This window comes from Daucus carota, chromosome 1 (genome assembly GCF_001625215.2).
Source record: "Daucus carota subsp. sativus chromosome 1, DH1 v3.0, whole genome shotgun sequence".
NCBI classification, from domain to species: domain Eukaryota; kingdom Viridiplantae; phylum Streptophyta; class Magnoliopsida; order Apiales; family Apiaceae; genus Daucus; species Daucus carota.
The window spans coordinates 30,266,983-30,288,326 of record NC_030381.2 but is presented as its reverse complement, the minus strand read 5'-3'; the positions used below and the strand labels follow the sequence as shown (position 1 = coordinate 30,288,326).

The window sequence follows — 21,344 nt, the reverse complement described above, 5'->3', positions numbered from 1 at the left end:
GGCCATATTGGTTCATCTTCTTAGTATGGTTTCCGTGGTAAAAACAGGATTGTGAATATCCGGAAAACTTCAACTTATGTCAGATCAAGTGAATTGTTCTACGAAGAATGAATCCCAAAGCTAGTGACATGCTCTTGCGGCAATAGATTGATAAACACTAGTACCGTCTGACATGAACAGAATTTCACAAGGAAATTTATACTTTCTGGAGGTTAAAATTTGTAATGAATTATAAAGAATTTGTAAATTCTCCTACAAGGACTCCAACGGAGTTGCACATGCCACAGAGGTTATGTAAGAACAGGACATCAGAATAATTGTAAAACAATTAAAGCTGTTTTAAAATTACTGGTTATAAAATGTTTATAATGCAGACCCATTGTCTTTCCATTCTACATTGTCATAATTAAATAATTGTGCGAAAGAAGATATCAGTTGCTCCTCGATCACTTCTTCAGGAGGAAGCTCAGACTTTGCTTCTCTCTTCAGAGACGTGACTTCTTTATCTGCAATTCCACAAGGCACGATGTGTTTAAAATAGTTTAAATCGGGATTTATGTTGAATGCTAAACCATGAGAGGTAATTCCAGAAGAAATTCTAACACCGATTGCTCCAATTTTTCCCTCCCCAACCCAAACCCCAGTCTGACATTTTCGTCCTGGACGAGCCTGAACACCATATATTGAAGCCAAATTAATCATAGTTAACTCAAGTTTCTCCACATAGTTTCTAGCACCAAGTCCAATATCCCGCAAAGAAATAATGGGATACAAGATGGCTTGGCTAGGGCCATGATAGGTAATATCCCCTCCCCTTTGGGTGTAATGAAGTTCCGCACCCATAGTCTTTAATTCATCCTCAGAAACTAGTAAGTTGTGATCAGTCCGCCGTTTACCAAGGGTATATGTAGGTGGATGTTGTAAGGCCAACAAAGTATCAGATATCTTACAGGCCTTTCTATCAGACGCCAGCTTCTCCTGCAGTTTAAGTGCCTGCAAGTAATTCATGGTGCCCATCCTCCAAACCTCAAGTTTCCGTGGAATCCTCATTCCCTGCAAATCACGAATTCCAATATAGTCATTTAGAGCAAGTCCAATAGATTACCTAAATGAGCTCCGAAACTCACATTTAGGTAATGTATCAGAAAAAAGGTACTCCAACACTATCCTAGTGATTACCTAAATCACTAGCACATTCCCAAATTCCCTAGCCATTACCTATTTTTAGGTAACCTCTAGTCATTACCTATTTAATATTTATGAATAAAAAATTCATTTCCCTCCTTTCTTTATCTTTTCCCCCTTCTTTCCCTCTCTTTTCTCCCTTCCCTCCTTTTATTTTTACCAAAAAATACTAAAAGTCTCCTGGACTTTCTTGTCTAAACCACCCTCCTTTTATTAAATGTTTGGATGCTTTGGCAGATGGCCTTATTTTGTGAATGTTGAGTTCTTCCTGGTAGCAGTGCTGGTGAATGATGTTAATTTGTAATCTTTTGTAATTGAAGCTGGTGAATGATTGCCTTATTTTCTGAATGATCTACCAGACCAATTTCTGTGATGCATAGTACTATTTCTGTGATGCCACTTACAGTGATTTTTTCATGAGTTATGCTACTTACAATAGATAAATAGAGTCTGCAGACATTGGTAGGTTTGCTTGCTGATGGTTTTATTTGAGTATGTTTGCAGGTCCTGGGCCTGTCCAGTGATTGAATCAGATTATGAACTAATTAGATATTATTGTTGTCTATTTCTGTCTATTTAAGATCATGAGCAAATTAGATTATGGAACAACACAAACTTGCAGCTTAGAAACTTGCAATTCAAGAGACATTTAGCAACCTCAAACATACGAATAAGACCCAAACTTTGCACAAACATAGTCAAGCCATTATTGCAACATAGCTTTTTATGTAATATTTAAGAATAAAAAATTCATCTCCTCCCTTCTTTCTTTATCTTTTCCCTCCTTTTCCCTCCTTTTCCCCCTTCTCTCTCTCAAATTTATTATTAAAATAATAACAGGGGATCAAGTACAGGGATTGCTATTGGAGTTGACACTTAAAATACATTACCTAAATCACTAAGACTCACTAGGATTCATTATTTTATATTATTAATAGGTAATGAGATGGGCAATCTATTGGACTTGCTCTTAGCTAGCAGTGACATGACCTACAAGGCTACAACCTATCATTTTTAATTGAGAGGTCTAATACCTGATAAAAGAAAGGCACACACAAGCAAACTTATATTTACCATATGTTATCAACAGAAGAATGGGCAATTTACGTAGCTTCCCACAGTGATTAGTACCCGAGACTCGATGCAAACAAAAACACCAGGACAAGTATGCTAATCAAATCTTCCCAGTCTAGGACAGAATTTCAATTGTTTCAATCCCGTGTACTTATCCAACCATTTGTGTATTACATACGTACACAGATTCAACTACACACAAGACCATTACGCCATTACAGTACATAATACATATGGTATTAATCATGATTTTTTGACATCTGTTTCTTCATTCACACATATCATCGAACATGTTGACTACAAAACTAGGACCAGAAAGATGTTCAGTACTAATAATTTGCAGATCCGAAAATAACAAAACTGAAATAGGAAGAATATTGAGATACTAACCAGACAGCAAACAACAATCGAGGACCTCAAAGCTGCATCAACTGGAGTTGTTTTTTTCCTGGAGGGAGTTGAGTGCTGTCTGTTTAATCTCTGTTTTTATATTTGTTTTTTTAATGCGGATCATATGAGCCTCTGCCTCACATCTATTATCGCATCACTTTCTTAAAAAAAATATCTTATTATTTTTATACATTTCCAAAATAACAACTTTTTAGTATAATATAAAACAAAAAAATATTTGAGTCCCAACACTTTATCCATTTTTCATCTAATTTTACTCATTTTTTACTCTTTTTCTTGATTTTCGTGTACAATTATACTCTTATATATAACTTTACTCATTTCTTATTCTTTTTCTTGGTCTCCGTGTACAATTATATAATTCATTGGATCCGATCTCGATGTATATAATTCATTGGGATAGAAGAAGCATATTTTGGAATAATTTAGATATAATATTCGTTATTCTATTGTTATATTTTCTTAGCAATTTTATAAATATAATATAATAGAATTGATAAGATTTTGTATATTTGTTGTAATCTTAAATTAGTATGTATAAATTATTTTTATAAGAAGTTGTTAACGAGAATCCATATAAATAAATTTAATTTTGAACTGAAATTTTAACGATTGTAAATAATAGTTAAGTTATTAATCGAATTATAATTATATTATATTTGTTTATTATTTCCGTATATGTATATTATATTTATTTTATCTTCCTACTTATGTGTAAAAGCATTAGTAAAATATAATACTACTGCGTGAATGAATCATTTTGTTATCTTTTTTCTTTACTAACTGATTATACTCAACCACCGTACCAATCCTTTATTAGCCATTCTTTAATTATAAATTATAAATATTTAACTTTATAACAAATCATTATGTTTGTTATCTTTTTAATTATAAATATTCGTATTATAACATATCATTATGTTTGTTATTTTTTTTGTTATAAATATTCAATTATTTAACTCAAATTCATAAATACCAAATGCCGTATAAAACGATGATATAATACTAAGATAAATAAATTCATTCTAAGGTTCAAAATTCAATTCTCACAAGAATATACTAACATTAATTTTATATAATATTAGTTCAAATGTAAAAATGATTATATAAAATCCTAACCACCATTATATCCTATTTATAAATTATTAAGTAGAATATAGTATATATTAAAAAAACCTAATAAAGATCACCATGCACGTCTTAGAAGATTATAAAATTTTGAAATACCAAATTCCTAAACAAATTCCCCATTATTGTGATTTGCCGCCATAGGGGAAATATTTTTTCCGGTGAATTTGTGTTGCAAAATGGTGCTGTTTGTCAACACTATTCCAGTATTCCTACATTTAAAATAACTTTATGGGTATCAATCAAACAAAAAGCAACTGAATATCCGACGAAATTAGGAAATAAGATCCATTAATGTGTATTCATAATCCAATAAATCCCAGAAAAAGATTGCTACTACTATGGCATTTCTATCTATAAGACTATAACAAAACAGAACTTGTACAAAGGAAATATCAAATTTACATAATATCAAGTACACCTGTTAACCATTAAGAACAAGAAACAGAAAAGGAATACCACGAGAAAAAAGGCCATGAGCAGGCAACAGGGGCAAAAGTTACACACTAGTATACACAACTAGTATACTTGCAATCTCCAAAATTTCCATATATGTATTAAGACCGACTTATGATGAACAGGAGAGCATGCATACACCTGGGCGGTATGCCCAAGCTGGAGGGAGGCGAGCATATTTTTCCATTCCTGGTTGCTCATCAAACGGCTTTTCCATAACCTTGAGCAGCCTTCGAACTTCTCCAAAATCACCCGACTCAGCTACATCAATAGCACTTTGACACAGATAGTTCCTTAGGACATACTTGGGGTTTATAGAATTCATTGAAGTTTTTCTCTCCTCGTCTGATATACCACTTTCAACAAGCTGAACATTGCCAGAAGAGGGAACGAAAATTGATTAGGAGATATGACACATGAGAAAAACTTTTGTAATGCACCTCACTTCTCTGAGACTGGAGATAATTAGATAGTAGATACAGATTAACCTGTTTGCCCATCTATCTAGAACTACTGATGCCTGATAGCTGAACGAGAAATAAGAGTCTCCATTCTAAGATCAAGTGGTTCACCTCATATAAAAAAATGCTTCGCACGTCAAGTAAATTCAAACACCAAAAATTTCAACTTCCTTGACTGTTTTCACAGTGCACTGACACAATCGCATACATAAACTACAATAGCAATCAATAATATTGGTACATTTATTATTTCTTGATTTAAACTATGCCTAATTCAGTGAGCACTACTTCCTCCTTTTGCTAAAGGGAAATTGAAAACTTTTCCTTTAAAGTTAGTTTACTCGCAGAAAATTTTTCCTTCAAAGTTAGCTTACTATGCCTAAGATACCAGTCTCATATGTCTTATCACAAACCTACTTTGCAGCTGATTTCTTGTACCTTTTTCCTTCGAGTCGCAAGCATTGTCTATCCTATCATTTTATGTTCACTATAAGAAACAATTAAATAGAGGGAGTGTTCATACCTCTTGTATGTAAGTTTGCACCCAGCTAGTCCAAGCCTCCTTCCTCTCCTTGCCAATATCCAACAGAACAGCCTTCAGAGGAACCAACAAGTCCTCCTCTGGAATGTTAACATCAGCTTTGATATTTGAAAGTATACGAAAGAAATTTGTGTAATCAACTTTGTCAACAGCCATATTATTTAGGAGTTTGCTGATCAACTGTTTATTGTACTTGGGCAGGCCTAGTTTCTTGGTCATGATGGCCTGGTATTCATCCATAAATTTGGTTCCGTATCTGTATAGATAAAGGACACATGAATATATCTGTAAACAGAAAACAGTCGGCTTATATAACGAGATCCACAAATTCTAAATACCTTTCCATTGCATAATTTGCTTCTTTGTCATTGATCAATTTGGCAGCTGATATTGTTGATGCAAACTGGGCAATATTCCATAATCCAATATCAGGTTGATTAGCAAAACAGTACCTTCTGCCCGGAAGATCTGTAGTATTTGGAGTGTAACTGGGATCAAAAGCATCCAGAAAACCGAAAGGACCATAATCAATTGTGAGACCCAACACGCTCATATTATCAGTGTTCAGAACTCCATGGGTGAACCCAACACCCTGCCAGCTTGCAACCAAAGAAGCGGTTCGTTCAGCAACTTCCACTGTCCAAGCTGTTACAAATGTAAGACACAAAAGGTATATAAGAAACAAGAAAGTGTGGCTTTGGTCTATATTCCCAATATCCCCAATTCAATTCTTATTAATTCTTTGCAGGGCAATTGTCAAATAATGATAAACAAGATTGAACTCGGGAATTCACAACAGAACTGGTATCAAACTACAAATACTGATTGATTCTAGCTGTTCGCTCGTAGGACAAGTGAGCTATTCCTCGAAAAAAATTAATCACCCCAATACATCTGTCTACACACACTACTCCAAGGCTACTCTTAAACACTAGATAGGTGGGGTGGAGTGTCTAACATTTGACACCTGAATATTTGTTTATGCCGTTTAAAGTAGGCCACAATGCCACATCACAGACGGCAAGGAACTGAAAAAAGAAACCTTTCTGAAGAGCAGGGAGAGATGATAGGGTACGACAGGAAAATATGTGTGAATTAAAAAATCAAAAAAATATGTCTACTTAAGTATTTATTTAGCAATCCATTTTATTATTATCACAGATCTTGCTTAAGGTACATAATGTAATTGCACAAGAATCAATGTTTCAACACTTGACACTTCACAAAAAACATATATTTGAAGCTACTAATTCTATAGATACACACAAGTAAAACATACACAATCGATGCACCAGCAGTGATTATTACAAGGGGAGAAAGATGAACAAGTACTGCGAGAACTAGCATCACAAGATTCAAAAAATCTGGGGGAAAATAAAATCTTTTCCATACAACTCTGATAAAAATAGTTATTAGTCAGTAATATGAGAGGCATGCTACAATGCACAGAAAAGTGTTTTCTTGTGTGCTACGGCGTCGCTAAACTTTATGAGGTCGCATGCATATTATGTCCATAAAAAATTACCAACAAAAGATTATCTTGTTTGACGCCAATTAATGACCACACTAAAGATTTATGATGGTTTTTGAATTCAATCAGGTATAATGTAGCCAATTCAGAACAGATAATCACCTGCATACTTGTTTGAAGTCAGATCTACGACTGCATTATCTTCCTCCCCTGTACTGAACGATAGACTCTCACTTTTACTCATGTTCTCTATATGAGGAAAGTGATGTCTAATGGTGTAGTCTGCCAAAGTACGCACAATATCTAGGTCCTCCTTTCCTCTAGATGCATGTAGTTGGAAAGAACCAAAACGCAAAAAGGACTGAGCAACTCTACAAACTACTGCACCAGGTTCATCCTTTGGATTGCCGCTGCAAGCACATACTTGGTCTCAAAAAGCAGATACCCAAAGTAATTAATAAAACACTTGCGATATATGCAGCAGTTTAGTAATGCCAAATTTGAAAACAAACCACACAACTCTTATTCTATGACATTAACTGTCTCGCTCTTTTTATATTATGCCAACTAATATAAAAATTCTTGGCTTGCTGTTTTAGCTGGGGGAAAACTCTAGCTTTGATTAAAGAATATAAGTTACAGTGCATCAGTTCCATAATATCAAATCAAAGCACGAAAGGAGACTTTCATGGCATTAATAATACTGAAAAATTAATCTGCATATATAGCAGTGGCAGAATTAGGCCCACTCCCACCCCCCGGACCTAAAAAGGAACATCATCGAGAACAAAACCGACATCCTTATACTTGGGGATAATAAACTCGGTTACAAGGAAAAGCACTATATTTGCATGTAGCACAGAAATGCAACTCAGAATTCTATGAACTAAGATGAGATACACAATTACTCTCCCTGGCCTTATAATCTCATGTGTCCAGCTAAGGGATATTAATTTCCTAACACTAGTTGGAAACATAAATCTTTGTCCAGCATCCCCTAATTTAGCTTCGTAATAAACTGTTCCATTCAAACTTAGGCAAAAGGGAGTAGGATTAAAAAGGTATCACTAAAGCCTTTAAGCCACATTTCGGGAAGACGGGAACCATGTTGCCCAGTCCAAACAACCCATGATGTCTTCATAGCCATATTGTATTCAAGTCCTTACTCTCATCCACGAGATAGAAGGAAAATGTCTAGGCATGTAAAGCACATTTGATATCTTCTTATAATAATGAGCACCCCTGTAGTTCTGAAGCTCTCTACTTCAATATTGGTTTTTGTGCAGTTACAGTTCAATTATCTTGAACAGGAGTAGCATCAGTGGTTATATGTATTCCTAGATTGTTGTCCTTAATTGTTACAGCATGATACTTTGGGGTTATATAAGTATTGCATTCTTCCAGCATTTGCTCAGGTTGGCTAATCAAGAAAGGAAAAATTTGATATCAAAATATAAGATATATCGAAGTTAGTAACACTTTTTCAGTCCAATAATAGTCTTTCTTCACAAAATATTTGCCGACTTCAAATTTTTCCTAGTAGTATGTATTCTGCACAGATACAATCTTATCTGTTTCTAAATTATATTTAGCACAGTTTCTACAACTTCTACTAGCTCTTGGGGTTTTAATAAAATGACTATTAATAGATAAGTTTTAATTCACTTCAATTAAATAGATATCACTAGACTAAAGGCAAATATAATAAGTAAGTTTAGTTAATATTATGTGACCACTTCATTAGAGGAGAACCTCAAGGAAATGAGTAAGTTCAGTTAATGTTAAGTGACCAGTTCTCCTAGAGGAGAACCTCAAGGTGTTAGGTGAAGACTTTTTACCAGGATCATTATATTCTGACACAAACTCTAATTCTAGTTGTAGAATAAATGCATCCAATTCTCATATATCAGACTTTTAAGGGCCCGAGACCTATATGATAAAAATCCCTAGGGCAGTCTCCAAGCCTGTCTTTCTTATTCTTCTAGCTCCTTCAGCTTCTATGCTGTTATAACATGGCTAAGGTGTCACTAATTTATCTTGCATCTACCGTTATATTAATCTTTAACTTATTACCCTTAACATAATAGACAATTTGACACATAACAGATAACCCTCAACATTTAAGGCAATACCCAACTAGCCATTGAATAAAGAACCCTTCAAACAGGCCCTGAAATAACAAAAACACCGAACATCTTTAATTCCACCTAGTCTGCACTAAGAAAAATTAAAACGTATCCTGGGAACAGCATCAAAACAATTGTCAACGCCTATTTAAAGCCTTAAAGTCCCTCTCAGAAGAATACCAAAGCATCAACAGTGAGCTGCAGACGAAATACTTAGTTGTCACCTGGCTCCAGTAATATAATATAGAGAAAATGTTTTCGAATGGTAGGGTTGCACAAGGACATAGCTAAACAGTTCATAGTCATACTTTATACGGTACACTCATGTAGTGTGTCATCCAATATCAAACATTTTAATGTAATAATAATAATGTGTTAAACATACTCGTAGAACATGTCACGGCTAACATTTTTCCCTGTTGTCACAAGACAAAGTGCACGTGTTGTTGGGATTCCCAAACTCTTCATTGCTTCGCTGCATAGGAATTCACGGATGCTACTACGCAGAACTGCAAGACCATCAGCAAACCGACTGTATGGTGTTTTTCCAGCACCCTTGAGTTGCAATTCCCACCTTTCAGACTTTGAATTTAAAACCTCCCCAAGAGTTATTGCACGACCATCACCCAACTGACCAGCCCACATCCCAAACTGATGCCCTCCATAGCATTGAGCATAGGGCATCCTGAAAAGTAAACATAGTCAAACTGAATGAGAAATTGAGGCTGTAAATAAAGACCTAATTGGAGATATAAAAGAACCATAATGCTTACCCTCCTGCCAACGGAGATGCCCCAGAGAATTTGTGCGCAATATCAGGTCTTTCAAATCTGAAATACTAACAAATTAGTTGCCCTAGATAAACAATAGTTAATATATATACCAATAGCAATAATAACAATATCAGAAAACTCCACATGGACCTACTTACATAGATTAACAGTAAAGTAACATACATTAACAAATACAGACACACACACACACACACACACAATCTTATCCAAAAAGATTAAAGCAGAAATTGAGGGTGCAGCATAGCCACTCTCACCCATGACAAAGAGCGTGCATAGATTTGATGTAGAAAAGGAAGTAAAATAAATAATTTTTACAGTATTTGCAGTCCGTATAAGACCATATACGTTTAGAAAATAACAACCCTAATAAGAACCAATCATAATATATGAGATATATAATTACAAACAATTAAACTAAATTTAGGAAACAATCCTGAATGACCTTGTACCAACCAAATGCTTCAAATTAAAGGCTTCAATTATCTCCGGTAAGAACTACACTCTTAGACTGATTCAGGACGGCTGATCAAAAAGCAAAAAGAAACAATGTGGGAACAACTGAAAATATTTGAAAACCCAATACTTAGGATTTAATTTGTTACCCTGTAATTTGGGAAATAACATCTTTTAGATTGATTAAATGTAGAGAGTAGTTCAGGTTCATAATACACATGAGTTCAAATTAAGTAACTAAATATATAATAGGTATTTGGAATAAATGCACTGGTTCCAAAAATACTTACAAACCCCAAATTCCCCCTCATGTTCCTCCTCATCATAGACCAATTAGATAGGAGACTTCAAAACAGTTGACAAAATTCATCTTACATGTTTATTAGTACTAACACACAATCTCCCTTATCCATATCAGTCATTATTATGATTGTCTTGCTATAATTATTATATATAGTATAACTCAAATATAGAATAAAAGCATTATCGAGAAGTAACTCACTCCCCAGGATCCAAATCGAGTAAATCAGCCACTGATTCTGACCAGGCGACAAGTTGTGGGTTCTCCACCTCAACTGACGGCGAGACTTTTGTATAACAAGCATGCAGGACCTACATAATAGACAAGACAAAGTACAGAAAAAATATGTCAAAAACTTTTAAGATAAAGTACTCGCATACAATTATTAAATCTTATAGCATGACATTCCTTGATATATAAACGGAAGCTTTTATTATACAGAACTATATCAAGAAACCTAAGTAAGGGAAAGATAATTCTGTCTAGAATTTTGTTTAGGTAAATATATACTATATATACAAAAAAAGCTAGTCAAATGTACATAAAACTTTATAGTGCATGTGAATGCAAAAACCACTTGAACACTTAAATATCACTCCGGACAAAACTTATCTGGTAATTATCAAATGACGGTAGTAGGGTTTTCGTTCTCTTCAAAGATATACACTACAAATGAATTTGAAACAGCTAACGACTCAATCTATGAAACTAAACACGTTCACAAACAAATAATAACGAGCTCAAGCCCAATCTCACCATTTCATAACAAAAAAATAGATCACATAACATGTATTACATTTTGCATGCCATCTTGTCATCTTGATAGTGTACACTCGCATCATAAGCTTATAACTGAAAATACTTCTTTATTAACTGCAGATAAATAACGCTCACTTAACACTTGATCATTAATACTAGTAATGAAGTTCAGACTTGTGATTCCTTAGGGTTATCCTAACAGCTGAAACCATAATTCATTTCTTCATGTACACTTGACTTGATGCTAAATGATCAGCTAGTCTTAACACATATCTTCTCCAACTCCAAAGCGGCAAATTTCTTGCAAAAAACTTCTATATAATTCAACCATGTTTCCTTAAAGTATAACAACTAACAACACTCTCATAATAAAACAAATCACTTCCCCTTCAAGCTTCAAATGTCTCGGGCAAATGAATTTACAAAGTCCTGCATAATTAACGATAATTACATCTAATGCCACACAAACTTTATATATATCACATTCCCACATAACAAGAAGTCCCATCACATCACAATCTCCCACCAACCGAACAAGAGTTGCAATCTTTACAGGTAGCCTCTAATTACATCAAGTAAAAATACCCAAAAAGCAAGAACCATTATAACCCTAACCCAACAAAATAATTTACCAAATAATCATCCAAAACAGACCAATTCCAACAAACAACCCTCAATTATCATAAACCCACATCACAAAAGATCCTAAACAACACAAAAAACATAGAATCATCCACATACATACACACACAATATATACAAACCTGAACATACCTCACGGGGAATTATATCAGTTCTTGGATCACCAGGCAGCTCACGAACAAACGAATGGTCCCAATTGAGATCTTCAAGCTTTAACTTAGCTTCACCCAAGCTTTGCTTATTGAAATCATCAGCTACAGATTGAATAGCCACTTCAGGGTTGTCCATTTTGGAGGAATTGAGAGATGAGTTTTTCAAGAAAGTTGATGGGGTGATATGAAAAATACGAAAAAGAGGTTTAGAGAGAGATGGAGGTAGAGAGAGAGGACGAAGATGGTGGGAGAGAGACAAGGCGGTGGTGGTGGAAAGAGAGTGAGAAACTGAAGAGGGGAAATGAGAAAACATGTTTTGTATATGTATTGTATGTCCAATTTACACACACGCAAGTTCCAACCAAATATTGTGGACTTTTACATTTGTTTTATGGAACTTTCAATTATCTACAACTATGTTTTCATATTGATGATTTTTTTTTAGATGTATTTATTTGTTATTTTAGAGTATTTGTGTTTTATATATTAAAAATAAAAGAATGTTCTTTAATTTACAATAAATAAAATACTTATATTTAAATAAAAGCAAAATATTATAAAAGCAATTTCATAATTTATAGGCAATAAAGTAATATGGTATGCAAGTCATTCATTCGGAAAAATTAGTGAGATCAGCAACGAGTTTTATTAGTAAGAAATTCGATATTTTTCACTACCAGAATTAATCGAGATACATTTTATAGAAATTTGGAAATGCTAAAAGAACGTATTATTATATTATTTTCATGTGTCAAACATTTTAAATGCATGATTACTTGTTTTATAAAATTATTAATTATGCTCGTTTAATTGTTTAAATAATTATTTTCTATATGTAAATATTATTTATTAGCGCAGTCCTAGTTTTTTTTATATTTAGAACATAAGTATCCTTGATCATTATTATTTAGATTTGTTTATACTAATTATACTCAGATTAATAATCAAGAATTATAAATATTCATTATAGACATTTGTGCATAATTTTTCAAAGCAAATTATTTAAACAAACACTCTTATCATTGTTATTATTGCATTATTGAATATTCTTTCGAAATTCAAGCATTCAAAATATTAGTATAAATCTCATAATTTAAAATGATAACTTAAATACTGTCATTTGGATTCTATTATTTGAATGAAATTCATTTTTTCAACACTCTCTTATATCATTTGAGATCATATCTTATTATTTTAGATCATCTTTCGCTTAATAAAAAATTCAAATGATTATCATTTCGAATATAATTTTTATATGCACATTAATTTACTTATATATAATTATTTTATTTGAGCCAGAGTTCTGATTGTTTGCTTCAAATTATTCACAAAACGTTTCTAACTAGAAGAATACAATGTCTGAGAGTCACACACATTATATTACAGTCTTGTTAAATAATTTTTATGATGTAACAATTATTTTAATTTTATCGATAGAAAAAGATTTAATGTCTATTTGACCCTCAATGTTCCGGGTGTATATCGATATGTTCTCAATATATAAACTCCGTCAGTTCAGCCTACAAGTATTTGATATTTTTCGATTAGTCCTTATATCAGGATGGAGTCAAAAAATGTCACATAGTGAAAAGGCAAACTCAATAATTCACAATCATTTATCGCGATATGAGAGTTACTCGGAACATAACGAAAACTATGATTTAAATCGACCAAGTTAAAACATTGAGCGCTAGTCGCTACACCCAAAAATTTAAGAGTTAAAAGGTCTTGCATATTATAGTATCTGAATCTTTGACCATTTATGATAGATAAAAGTTATCTTATCATGACACCAAATGATATGTAGCATGCAAGTTCTGACATAAAACTGAAATCAAGATTGTCAACATGAAGGTTGCATAACCAATAATTTGAGTGTGACTTGTTAGGTATCAGCCCATTACAAGGTAACATGGATTTTGGTGATCCAAAATATATAAAGATAATAATTATATGTTTAGACAATTATTATAATTAAAGAATATGTTTTGGTCACAAAGATAGAAGACCTAGTTGGAATTGGATTCTGATTTTAGTTGGAAATCAGAATTGGATTAGGACTATGTGTAGCTGTTTTAGAATTAGATTCTGATTTGTCTAGTTTGAGATGGCTATATATACATAGTTATATTGTGTTTGATAGGTGTGCTCAAGATGTAGACTTAGGTATCGCTTGCGGGCGGATACTTGGGTAGTAGACTTGAGTATCCAAGTTTGGTTGATTGTATTATTGATAATGGTTTTGTTTAATAATACAAGTTGGGACGTGAGTTTTTCGCGTCAAATATATTGTTGTGTGTGTGCTTTGCATTAGAAGTTGAATCTCGTATTTTTATCCCTAACATGACTGTGAGGAACTGTTGTAGTTACCAATTTCCTATGAAATTTCATGAACATGTCCCAATTTGTTAGCTGAGCTTATCATTTCAAAGTCAATAAGACCACATAGATACTCAAGTATTTGCGGAGAAATGATGTCAATACTCATTGTATTCTCGAGTTAAAACAGCTAGCCACAGTGTATTCATTACATGGAATGCAATCAAATTTATCCATGCAACAAATTATTGGGATTTGGTTTCTTTCACATATATGTTAAATATACACTTAGGGGTCGTCTGATTCGTAGAGCGGTATGAGGTTGGAATCAAAAATGTGGTTGGGGTGGTATGGGGTTAAAATATCATATCTGATATTATGTGTTCGGTTGAGTGTTGAAATGAATTTGTTTGGTTTTAAATATTATTATTTTATTATTTCTAGCCTTTTCATCATCTAATCAGCTTATCCTAGCCTCTTCTCTCTCTTCTTTTTCCAGCCGCCGACGGAGATTTCATCGATTTTCACCGATGAAAAGCTCTGAATCAGCTTATTTCCCTTGATTTGTTCTCGTTTTCTTAATAATACTCCCTACCGGATCCATTTCAAGATTTAGATACACTCGATTTTCAAGATTTTGATTTGGTGATAAATCAATTGAGATGAGTCAATGACGAGAGCGATTGCGATTCAATCTTAGCCATAGCAGTGATTACATATATTTATATTCGATAAGGTAAGGATCATGTGAATCGACTCCACGACAATGGTATGAGTTCGAAATCTTTTGTTTTAGTGGTTTTAAATACATTTGTCTTATATGTCCTTTGTAATTGGTTACATATTTAGTTTTTGATTTTTATGATTCGTTTTATAATTAGATTTATAAGACTTATTGTTTCTTTGATTTTTTTTATTGTGCCCCTTTCGAGGGAGTACCATAGTTGATGGCTTTTTGATCGTGTATTGCGATTTTGTTTGTCGTTTATTAACGATTGTGTCATTTTGATGGCTTTGTTCCGGTGCCTGGCATAATCTTTCGTACTTGATTCTTTTTTCTTTCCTCCTTTTTTCCCCTCTTTAGTTTCTTCTTTTCCGCGGACTTTTGTCTTTCATCCGGGTTTTCTTTTCAGTCATTAAAGTTTTATTGGCTAAATTTTCGGGGCCATCTCTGGATGACCTTTGGTTACTCGGTAGACTTTTTTGAATTAAAGTTTTCCTTTCCCCTTAGTTCCTGGGATTTTGCTTTTCTTTAAGTGTTTTTTTTTCAGACATCAAAATTTTCATCTAATTTTGCGGAACTTTTCGACGTGTTCTTTATATTTAGAAGTAATGTAACATCCCAGATTTTCAGAATTAGTTTATTAATATAGAAATAAATTTTTGAATATTACTATTGGCTTTAATTGATTTCTTCTGATAAGATGAACGGTCTGTGTAATATGAGTATAATTGTGATGTGAATTATAAGGTTAAAGACGGAAGATGCATTCTTTTGTTGTGATTTCGTTTATTTTAGCGACCCGGATTTTTCAAAAATTGTTTATTGTTATGAAAGTTATTTTCTTAGAAAGAGAGGAATAAAGTTTAATATTTTATTCCAGTTTAATGTGTTTTCATAATTGTATATTTGAATTCCGGGTTATTGTATTATTGATACGGGGACTGTCTTTTCAAATTATATTTCATATAATTGATTCTAAGGATTTAAGAGATTGCTATGTGAGTATAATTGTTACATGGCTAAGTGCTACATGTGAATTGCGAGTTTAATTAGTTATAATAATTAAATGTGAATATTGCATGAATTTTGGTGTAAATTGATTTTCTGTAAATGTTGTTTATATGTGTCAGAACTGTGAGTTTAATTATTGATATTGGTATTATCAGAATGAGTCATATGTTATTTAGATATTTTCAAATGATTTATATATGGATATATAAATATCCTTTCAAAACTCATTTCGAATATTATTTCCGAGAGTACAGAGATTTGTTATGCAAGAGTTAGATGGTTGATATGGGAATATATGTATTACCTGATTAAGTGTTATGTGTGTACTGGTCGTGTAATTAGTTATGGTTATTTATGAATATTATATGAATATTTGGTAAATCGTTTGACTACTAGTTTTCTATTTTGATTGCTTATATATGTTGCAATCATGAGTTCTTAATGTTTATATTCTCAGAATAAAATATGGAACATTTGGGTATTTTCCTGTTAATTTATGAATAATATGTGATATTTATATGAATTGTTGTGAGGTTTGTGTTATCTGGTTTATTGAACTGGCTACTCATATGTTTTCGGATTTGAGATATTTCAAATTTCTCTATGATCAGGATAAAATATAGTTTATTTAGATATGTTCATATCGATTTTTGGATTGCTATTTGATTTTATAATCGATTTATGGATTTAATTTCGTTTAATTACTAATTATATTTAAATAGTTATTTAACATTTTAAACCCCGCGGGCGTTCGGGAAAATTTCGCCATTAAGCTATTTGGGACATTCTGAGCATTTTTCATGTTTTAACTTTCTCAATCCGGAGTACGGTTTGCCCCGTAAATGATCCGGTATGGTTTTATTAATATTTTTAAAGTTAATAATTATCTGGTTGTCTCGTAGTGCGTGAAGCATATTCCAGGAATATTCCAAAGCATATTCAAGGAATATTCTCTTATCTTCCTCTATAAATATCCTTTATCAGTTTATTTCGCACGTACAATCATTTCGTCAGTTTCTCTGCACGAATACCGAGAGAAGACGAACGGGTGTTCTTCGTGTTCTTCATATTCAAACGAGGATTTGAAGGCGTTATTGGAATCCGATGGAGGCGTATAAATAGTAAAAACGAAGCTCTTGACGCGTAGAATCTATTGTAGTCATCAATATCAGCGCTGAATCGACAGGTTTTTGCTAAATAAGCTTTTTAAATTCGAATTATATTATTTCAAAAGATGAATTTTCGTAAATGATATTTTTTGATTGATTTGATGATTCCATGTTGTAGAGCATCTCCTGCCATTCGTTTTCATATATTATATGTCGATTTTTGACTTCCGTAACATATAGAAATAAGGGTTTGATTCTTGAGATGTGTTCTTGGATGTTCTTGAGGTGTTCTTGAATGTTTTCAATTGAAAATTGGGGGTTTTTATTTTATGAAATCTGGGCTGAAAAGGATGATACCAGTGTGTTGGTCTCGATGCAAAGAGTCTGTACACATGATTAGTTTGTGTGTGGGACGTCTAATTGAGGCTCGACGGAGTTTTAAAACTCAACGGCGGCGAGCTTCTTTTCGAAGCTTTTGCGGCCATTTCTAATGGCTTTTGGTGATTCTGAGTTTGTAGATGTGTTGCTTGTAGTGTGGGCATGAATTCTGGAGTTTATGGTGAGTAGAGGACGCCGGGAAACGTTTTCCGGCAAGTGTAGAAGGTGGCCGGCGGCTTATTGCTGTTTGGTCACCGAAGTTATGACGATGGTGAAGTTGTTGTACCCAAGTTTTGAATCTTACAAAACACCCCCTGAAACTTCTGAAAGTTACACTTTAGACCCTGGACAAAAACTTTCAAAAGTTTACAAAATAAACCTTTTGATTTAATTTTCTAAAATTGTTTTATTTATATATTTTAAATTCCAAAAATAGTTTTTAATTATTTCTTTATTCAAAAATAAATCTAAATTAGTTTCTTAATTAATTTTAATTAGTAATTAATTATTTTAATTGGTCAATTAATTTAAATATTAATTGATTAATTAATTTAGTTAATTATTAATTGATTTTAATTGATTAATTAATTAGATTTAATTGTTCCTTTTGATTTAAAATTCCGAAAAATAGTTTCGAGCTTTGGATTATTTTTCTAAAATATGTTTAAGGCTCGTTAATTGATTTCAAATGATTTCGGACCCGATCTTGAGCAATCGGACTTGATTATTTATTCAAAAATGGATTCTTTTACCTATTTTAATTCCGAAAAATGTCTAGAAATCCAGAAAATTCCCGAAAAATCATTTTTAACCTGAGACTTGATTGGATATCGATTGGGATGGGAAAACTTATGTGCAATGTGTTGTCTGCTGTCTGTGTGATATGTTATATGTCGATAGGGAGTTAGAAAACTGTTTTGTTAATAACTTTTGATCCGTAATTCAGAATCGAGTGAAACGAAAAAGAGATTAAAGCTTATAAAGTCTATTTTAATGTGACATAATAATATGGTGGAGTATAGAATGTGAATAATTGTTGTTAAATGTATAGAATATGAATATATGTGATCTAATTGCTATTAATTGATGATTGCATGGACTATCTGGTTGTTCTAGTATTACATACATGTGATAAACGGTTAAATGACATAGTGTCGTGTCTTGATAGATGTCGGATAAAAACATATGGATTATAGTGATTGGATTTGGTTGGTTGATTGTTGATTAAGATAGGATAACAGGTGGATAGTCTAATAAATAGACGAGACGATGTCGGATTTTCGATAAGATTTATATGATATTTAATTGATAATATGTTATGTGAAATATGATTAGACTATATGGTAGAGTTAAAGCATGATTATGTGTTAAGTGAAATTTGATGAGTTTAAAGAGTTATATAAGTGGGTATCGATATACGTGATATGTGTATGCGATAGGTTATGCTACCGAGTTGATAAGTAGAGATAAGAATCAATAGATTATTTAGTGATAATGGTAGTATCTTATTCTCGTAAAGGGTTTGGACGAGACGGATACGATCGAAGACGTTCAGAAGGTCAAACGATGTTACAAAGCGAATAAGGAACGAATCGAGTAAACGAAGCAGTGTGGCGAATAGAGTATAGCCAAAGATGGTCTAGAGACTATGATATGCATAGAGTGTGAAAGTGGAAAGATGAGATTGAGATATGAGACTGGAATCGGATTTAAGGCAAGTTTTCCTAAATCCTTCCTCATATATATATTGCATGTTCTGATTATTCAGTAAAGATTATGATATTGTTTATACTGAAACCCTTCTCAAATATACCCTTACTTCTGAGAATGAATCCCATGATTGTTTTTCTTCTTCCAAGTTTTGAAAAGCCAAACACCTAATTACTCTCAACTTTCTATTTTGATCCATTCTTTCCAATCCTCAAGATTTTAAGAATGTCAGCTTTACAAAGTAATTCGAAGTTCAGATTGTCATTGAAGCATGTGTTGTTCAGTGATAGTTAGAACTTAGAATGAATTGGGATCTTCTTGATTATTCAACCCGCCATTGTCATGCTGGTTTAGCAGGCTAAATTCAGTTGCTTAGCCGATAATGGAGGATACTGAATAGTTAGGAATTTCCTGAACTATGATTTATCAAAAGACAGATTGTGGTTTATGAAATGTTGATTCCCAAAAGTTGATTTGAAATATTTCTGTTGTTGATAATGATTATGATTCTGTTCTGTTGATTGATTTTTCTATTGATTTAAATTGTTAGAATTGGATTAGTTTTTATAAAATATGTGGACCAGATTCGTGGTCAGACCAGATTCGTGGTCAATTATAGGCCAATGTGTGCCTTGGATCCAGTATAGAGAACAGGGCTGTGTGCCATGTTCGGGGTTAGTGCGTGACTGATCAGCAGCCTAACCTTTGGTTTTAAGTAAAAATGTGATGAATCCAATTCGACAATTCTTCTGTAAGTTTGAATTCTGATTTCAATTGCTGATAAGAATTGTGAAGTTTTCAATTACATATCTTGATCTTGTGAACCCTGATAAGATATTCAGGACTATTTTTGCTTATATACACTTGCTGAGCATTGTTGCTCACCCTTGCTATTCCTTTCTAACCATTTCAGAAAAGTTGAAAGATGAATTGCATGATTGAGATTGCGAGTATGGCTAAGGCTAGGCGAGGAGTCAGAGTATAGAGTATACAGAGGACAAGTGGAAATGTTCAGGGAGATTGTCAAGGTTGGTTCTAGATAGAATTGTTGAGATTCAGTTGTAATCATAATTTAAATAGATTGGCAGTGATTCTTCTCATCGAAGATGATCTGAGGTTGTAAGACATTGTTTATTAATAGTGGTTGATTCTAATTTCAATACTGTAACCTGGATGCGATCCTGTTTTTAGGGGGTTAAAGTGTTTTCTTTTAAATCTTTTACTAAAGTTTTCAGGTTTTAAATCCTTTGATTTTATTACCTTTTTCAAAAATACAGGTTTTCAAAAGTGTTTTAGAATGATTTTGTGTGGTGACGTCAGAATCCAGACCCCCGGATTCTCGGGCTGTCACAAGTAATGTTCAAGAGAGAACCATAGAACCCTTACCTTATTTCTAGTATTAGTTAGGATTCTGCAGCAGAACTTCACATGCAAGAAATTTCAATATCTATGTATTTTATTTTAAAATTATTTTTGAGCGCACACAATGATGAAAAAACATGAATTTAGATTTAGATCCTAAAAATCTATTTAAAATTTGAGGTTTTGTAACAGAACCTTAGTGATTCTCTGGTTCTATTTTAAGCACCGGTTCTCCCTTGAACGCGACCCTTATATTTAGTTATTATTTTATCATTGTGCTCCTGGTCCTCACGACTAAATGGATCCTCAATAGATAAAATAGAGTATTCGGATACAAATTATTTGTAGAATTTTTTTCTCTTGAGGACATGATCTCTCGATATCTTTTCTTAGTCATCAATATTATTTTTCAAGTCTAAGAAGGAAGTAAAATATATTCAAACAAACTTCTAATCGAACATAGATAATACCGTGGTGCCATAATAACATACAGATGTACTCGCATCATGCCAAAACTCAAACCACTATTAAATATGAGCAAGGGACCCCAAAATTTGTCCCCAAATTATTTTTCCAAATGACGTGGCAAACACAAATGACGTGGCAAACACATGACGGAATTTGGTTGGGTGATTTATGTGCATACAGGGGGTCCCATTATTTATTAGTACTAGCCTTTAACCCGTGCGAAGCACGGGCGGATATAAAATTCATAATTTATTAATTATAATTTAAATTTTAATATCATTTTAATAGTATTTTAGAATTGATGAATTG

The 21,344-nt window shown here is 33.0% G+C and overlaps 2 protein-coding genes and 1 long non-coding RNA gene across 4 annotated transcripts; 1 reads left to right on the top strand and 2 right to left on the bottom strand.

The window, feature by feature from the left end:
* Positions 1-317: 317 nt before the first annotated feature.
* Positions 318-2,805, bottom strand: LOC108227618 (octanoyltransferase LIP2, mitochondrial). Of its 2 annotated transcripts, XM_017402872.2 has the most exons (3): positions 2,650-2,782; positions 1,620-1,698; positions 318-1,053 (listed from the first exon to the last, which is right to left on the bottom strand). In XM_017402872.2, exon 3 carries the CDS (start codon positions 1,048-1,050, stop codon positions 364-366), a length of 687 nt encoding a protein of 228 aa, XP_017258361.1. In that variant the 5' UTR covers positions 1,051-1,053; positions 1,620-1,698; positions 2,650-2,782; the 3' UTR covers positions 318-363. The 2 variants fall into 2 exon arrangements, with proteins under 2 accessions (XP_017258361.1, XP_017258355.1); XM_017402866.2 differs by lacking the exon at positions 1,620-1,698 and having other exon boundaries at positions 2,650-2,805.
* Positions 2,806-4,072: 1,267 nt separating this feature from the next.
* Positions 4,073-12,317, bottom strand: LOC108226978 (uncharacterized). The gene is made up of 8 exons (XM_017401976.2): positions 11,935-12,317; positions 10,603-10,712; positions 9,627-9,683; positions 9,239-9,538; positions 6,890-7,137; positions 5,595-5,901; positions 5,239-5,512; positions 4,073-4,621 (listed from the first exon to the last, which is right to left on the bottom strand). Exons 1-8 carry the CDS (start codon positions 12,265-12,267, stop codon positions 4,367-4,369), a joined length of 1,884 nt encoding a protein of 627 aa, XP_017257465.1. The 5' UTR covers positions 12,268-12,317; the 3' UTR covers positions 4,073-4,366.
* Positions 12,318-16,997: 4,680 nt separating this feature from the next.
* LOC135147043 (uncharacterized) lies at positions 16,998-20,373 on the top strand. The gene is made up of 3 exons (XR_010284397.1): positions 16,998-17,194; positions 19,015-19,209; positions 20,119-20,373. It is a non-coding gene; the product is annotated as an uncharacterized LOC135147043 (long non-coding RNA).
* Positions 20,374-21,344: the final 971 nt, after the last annotated feature.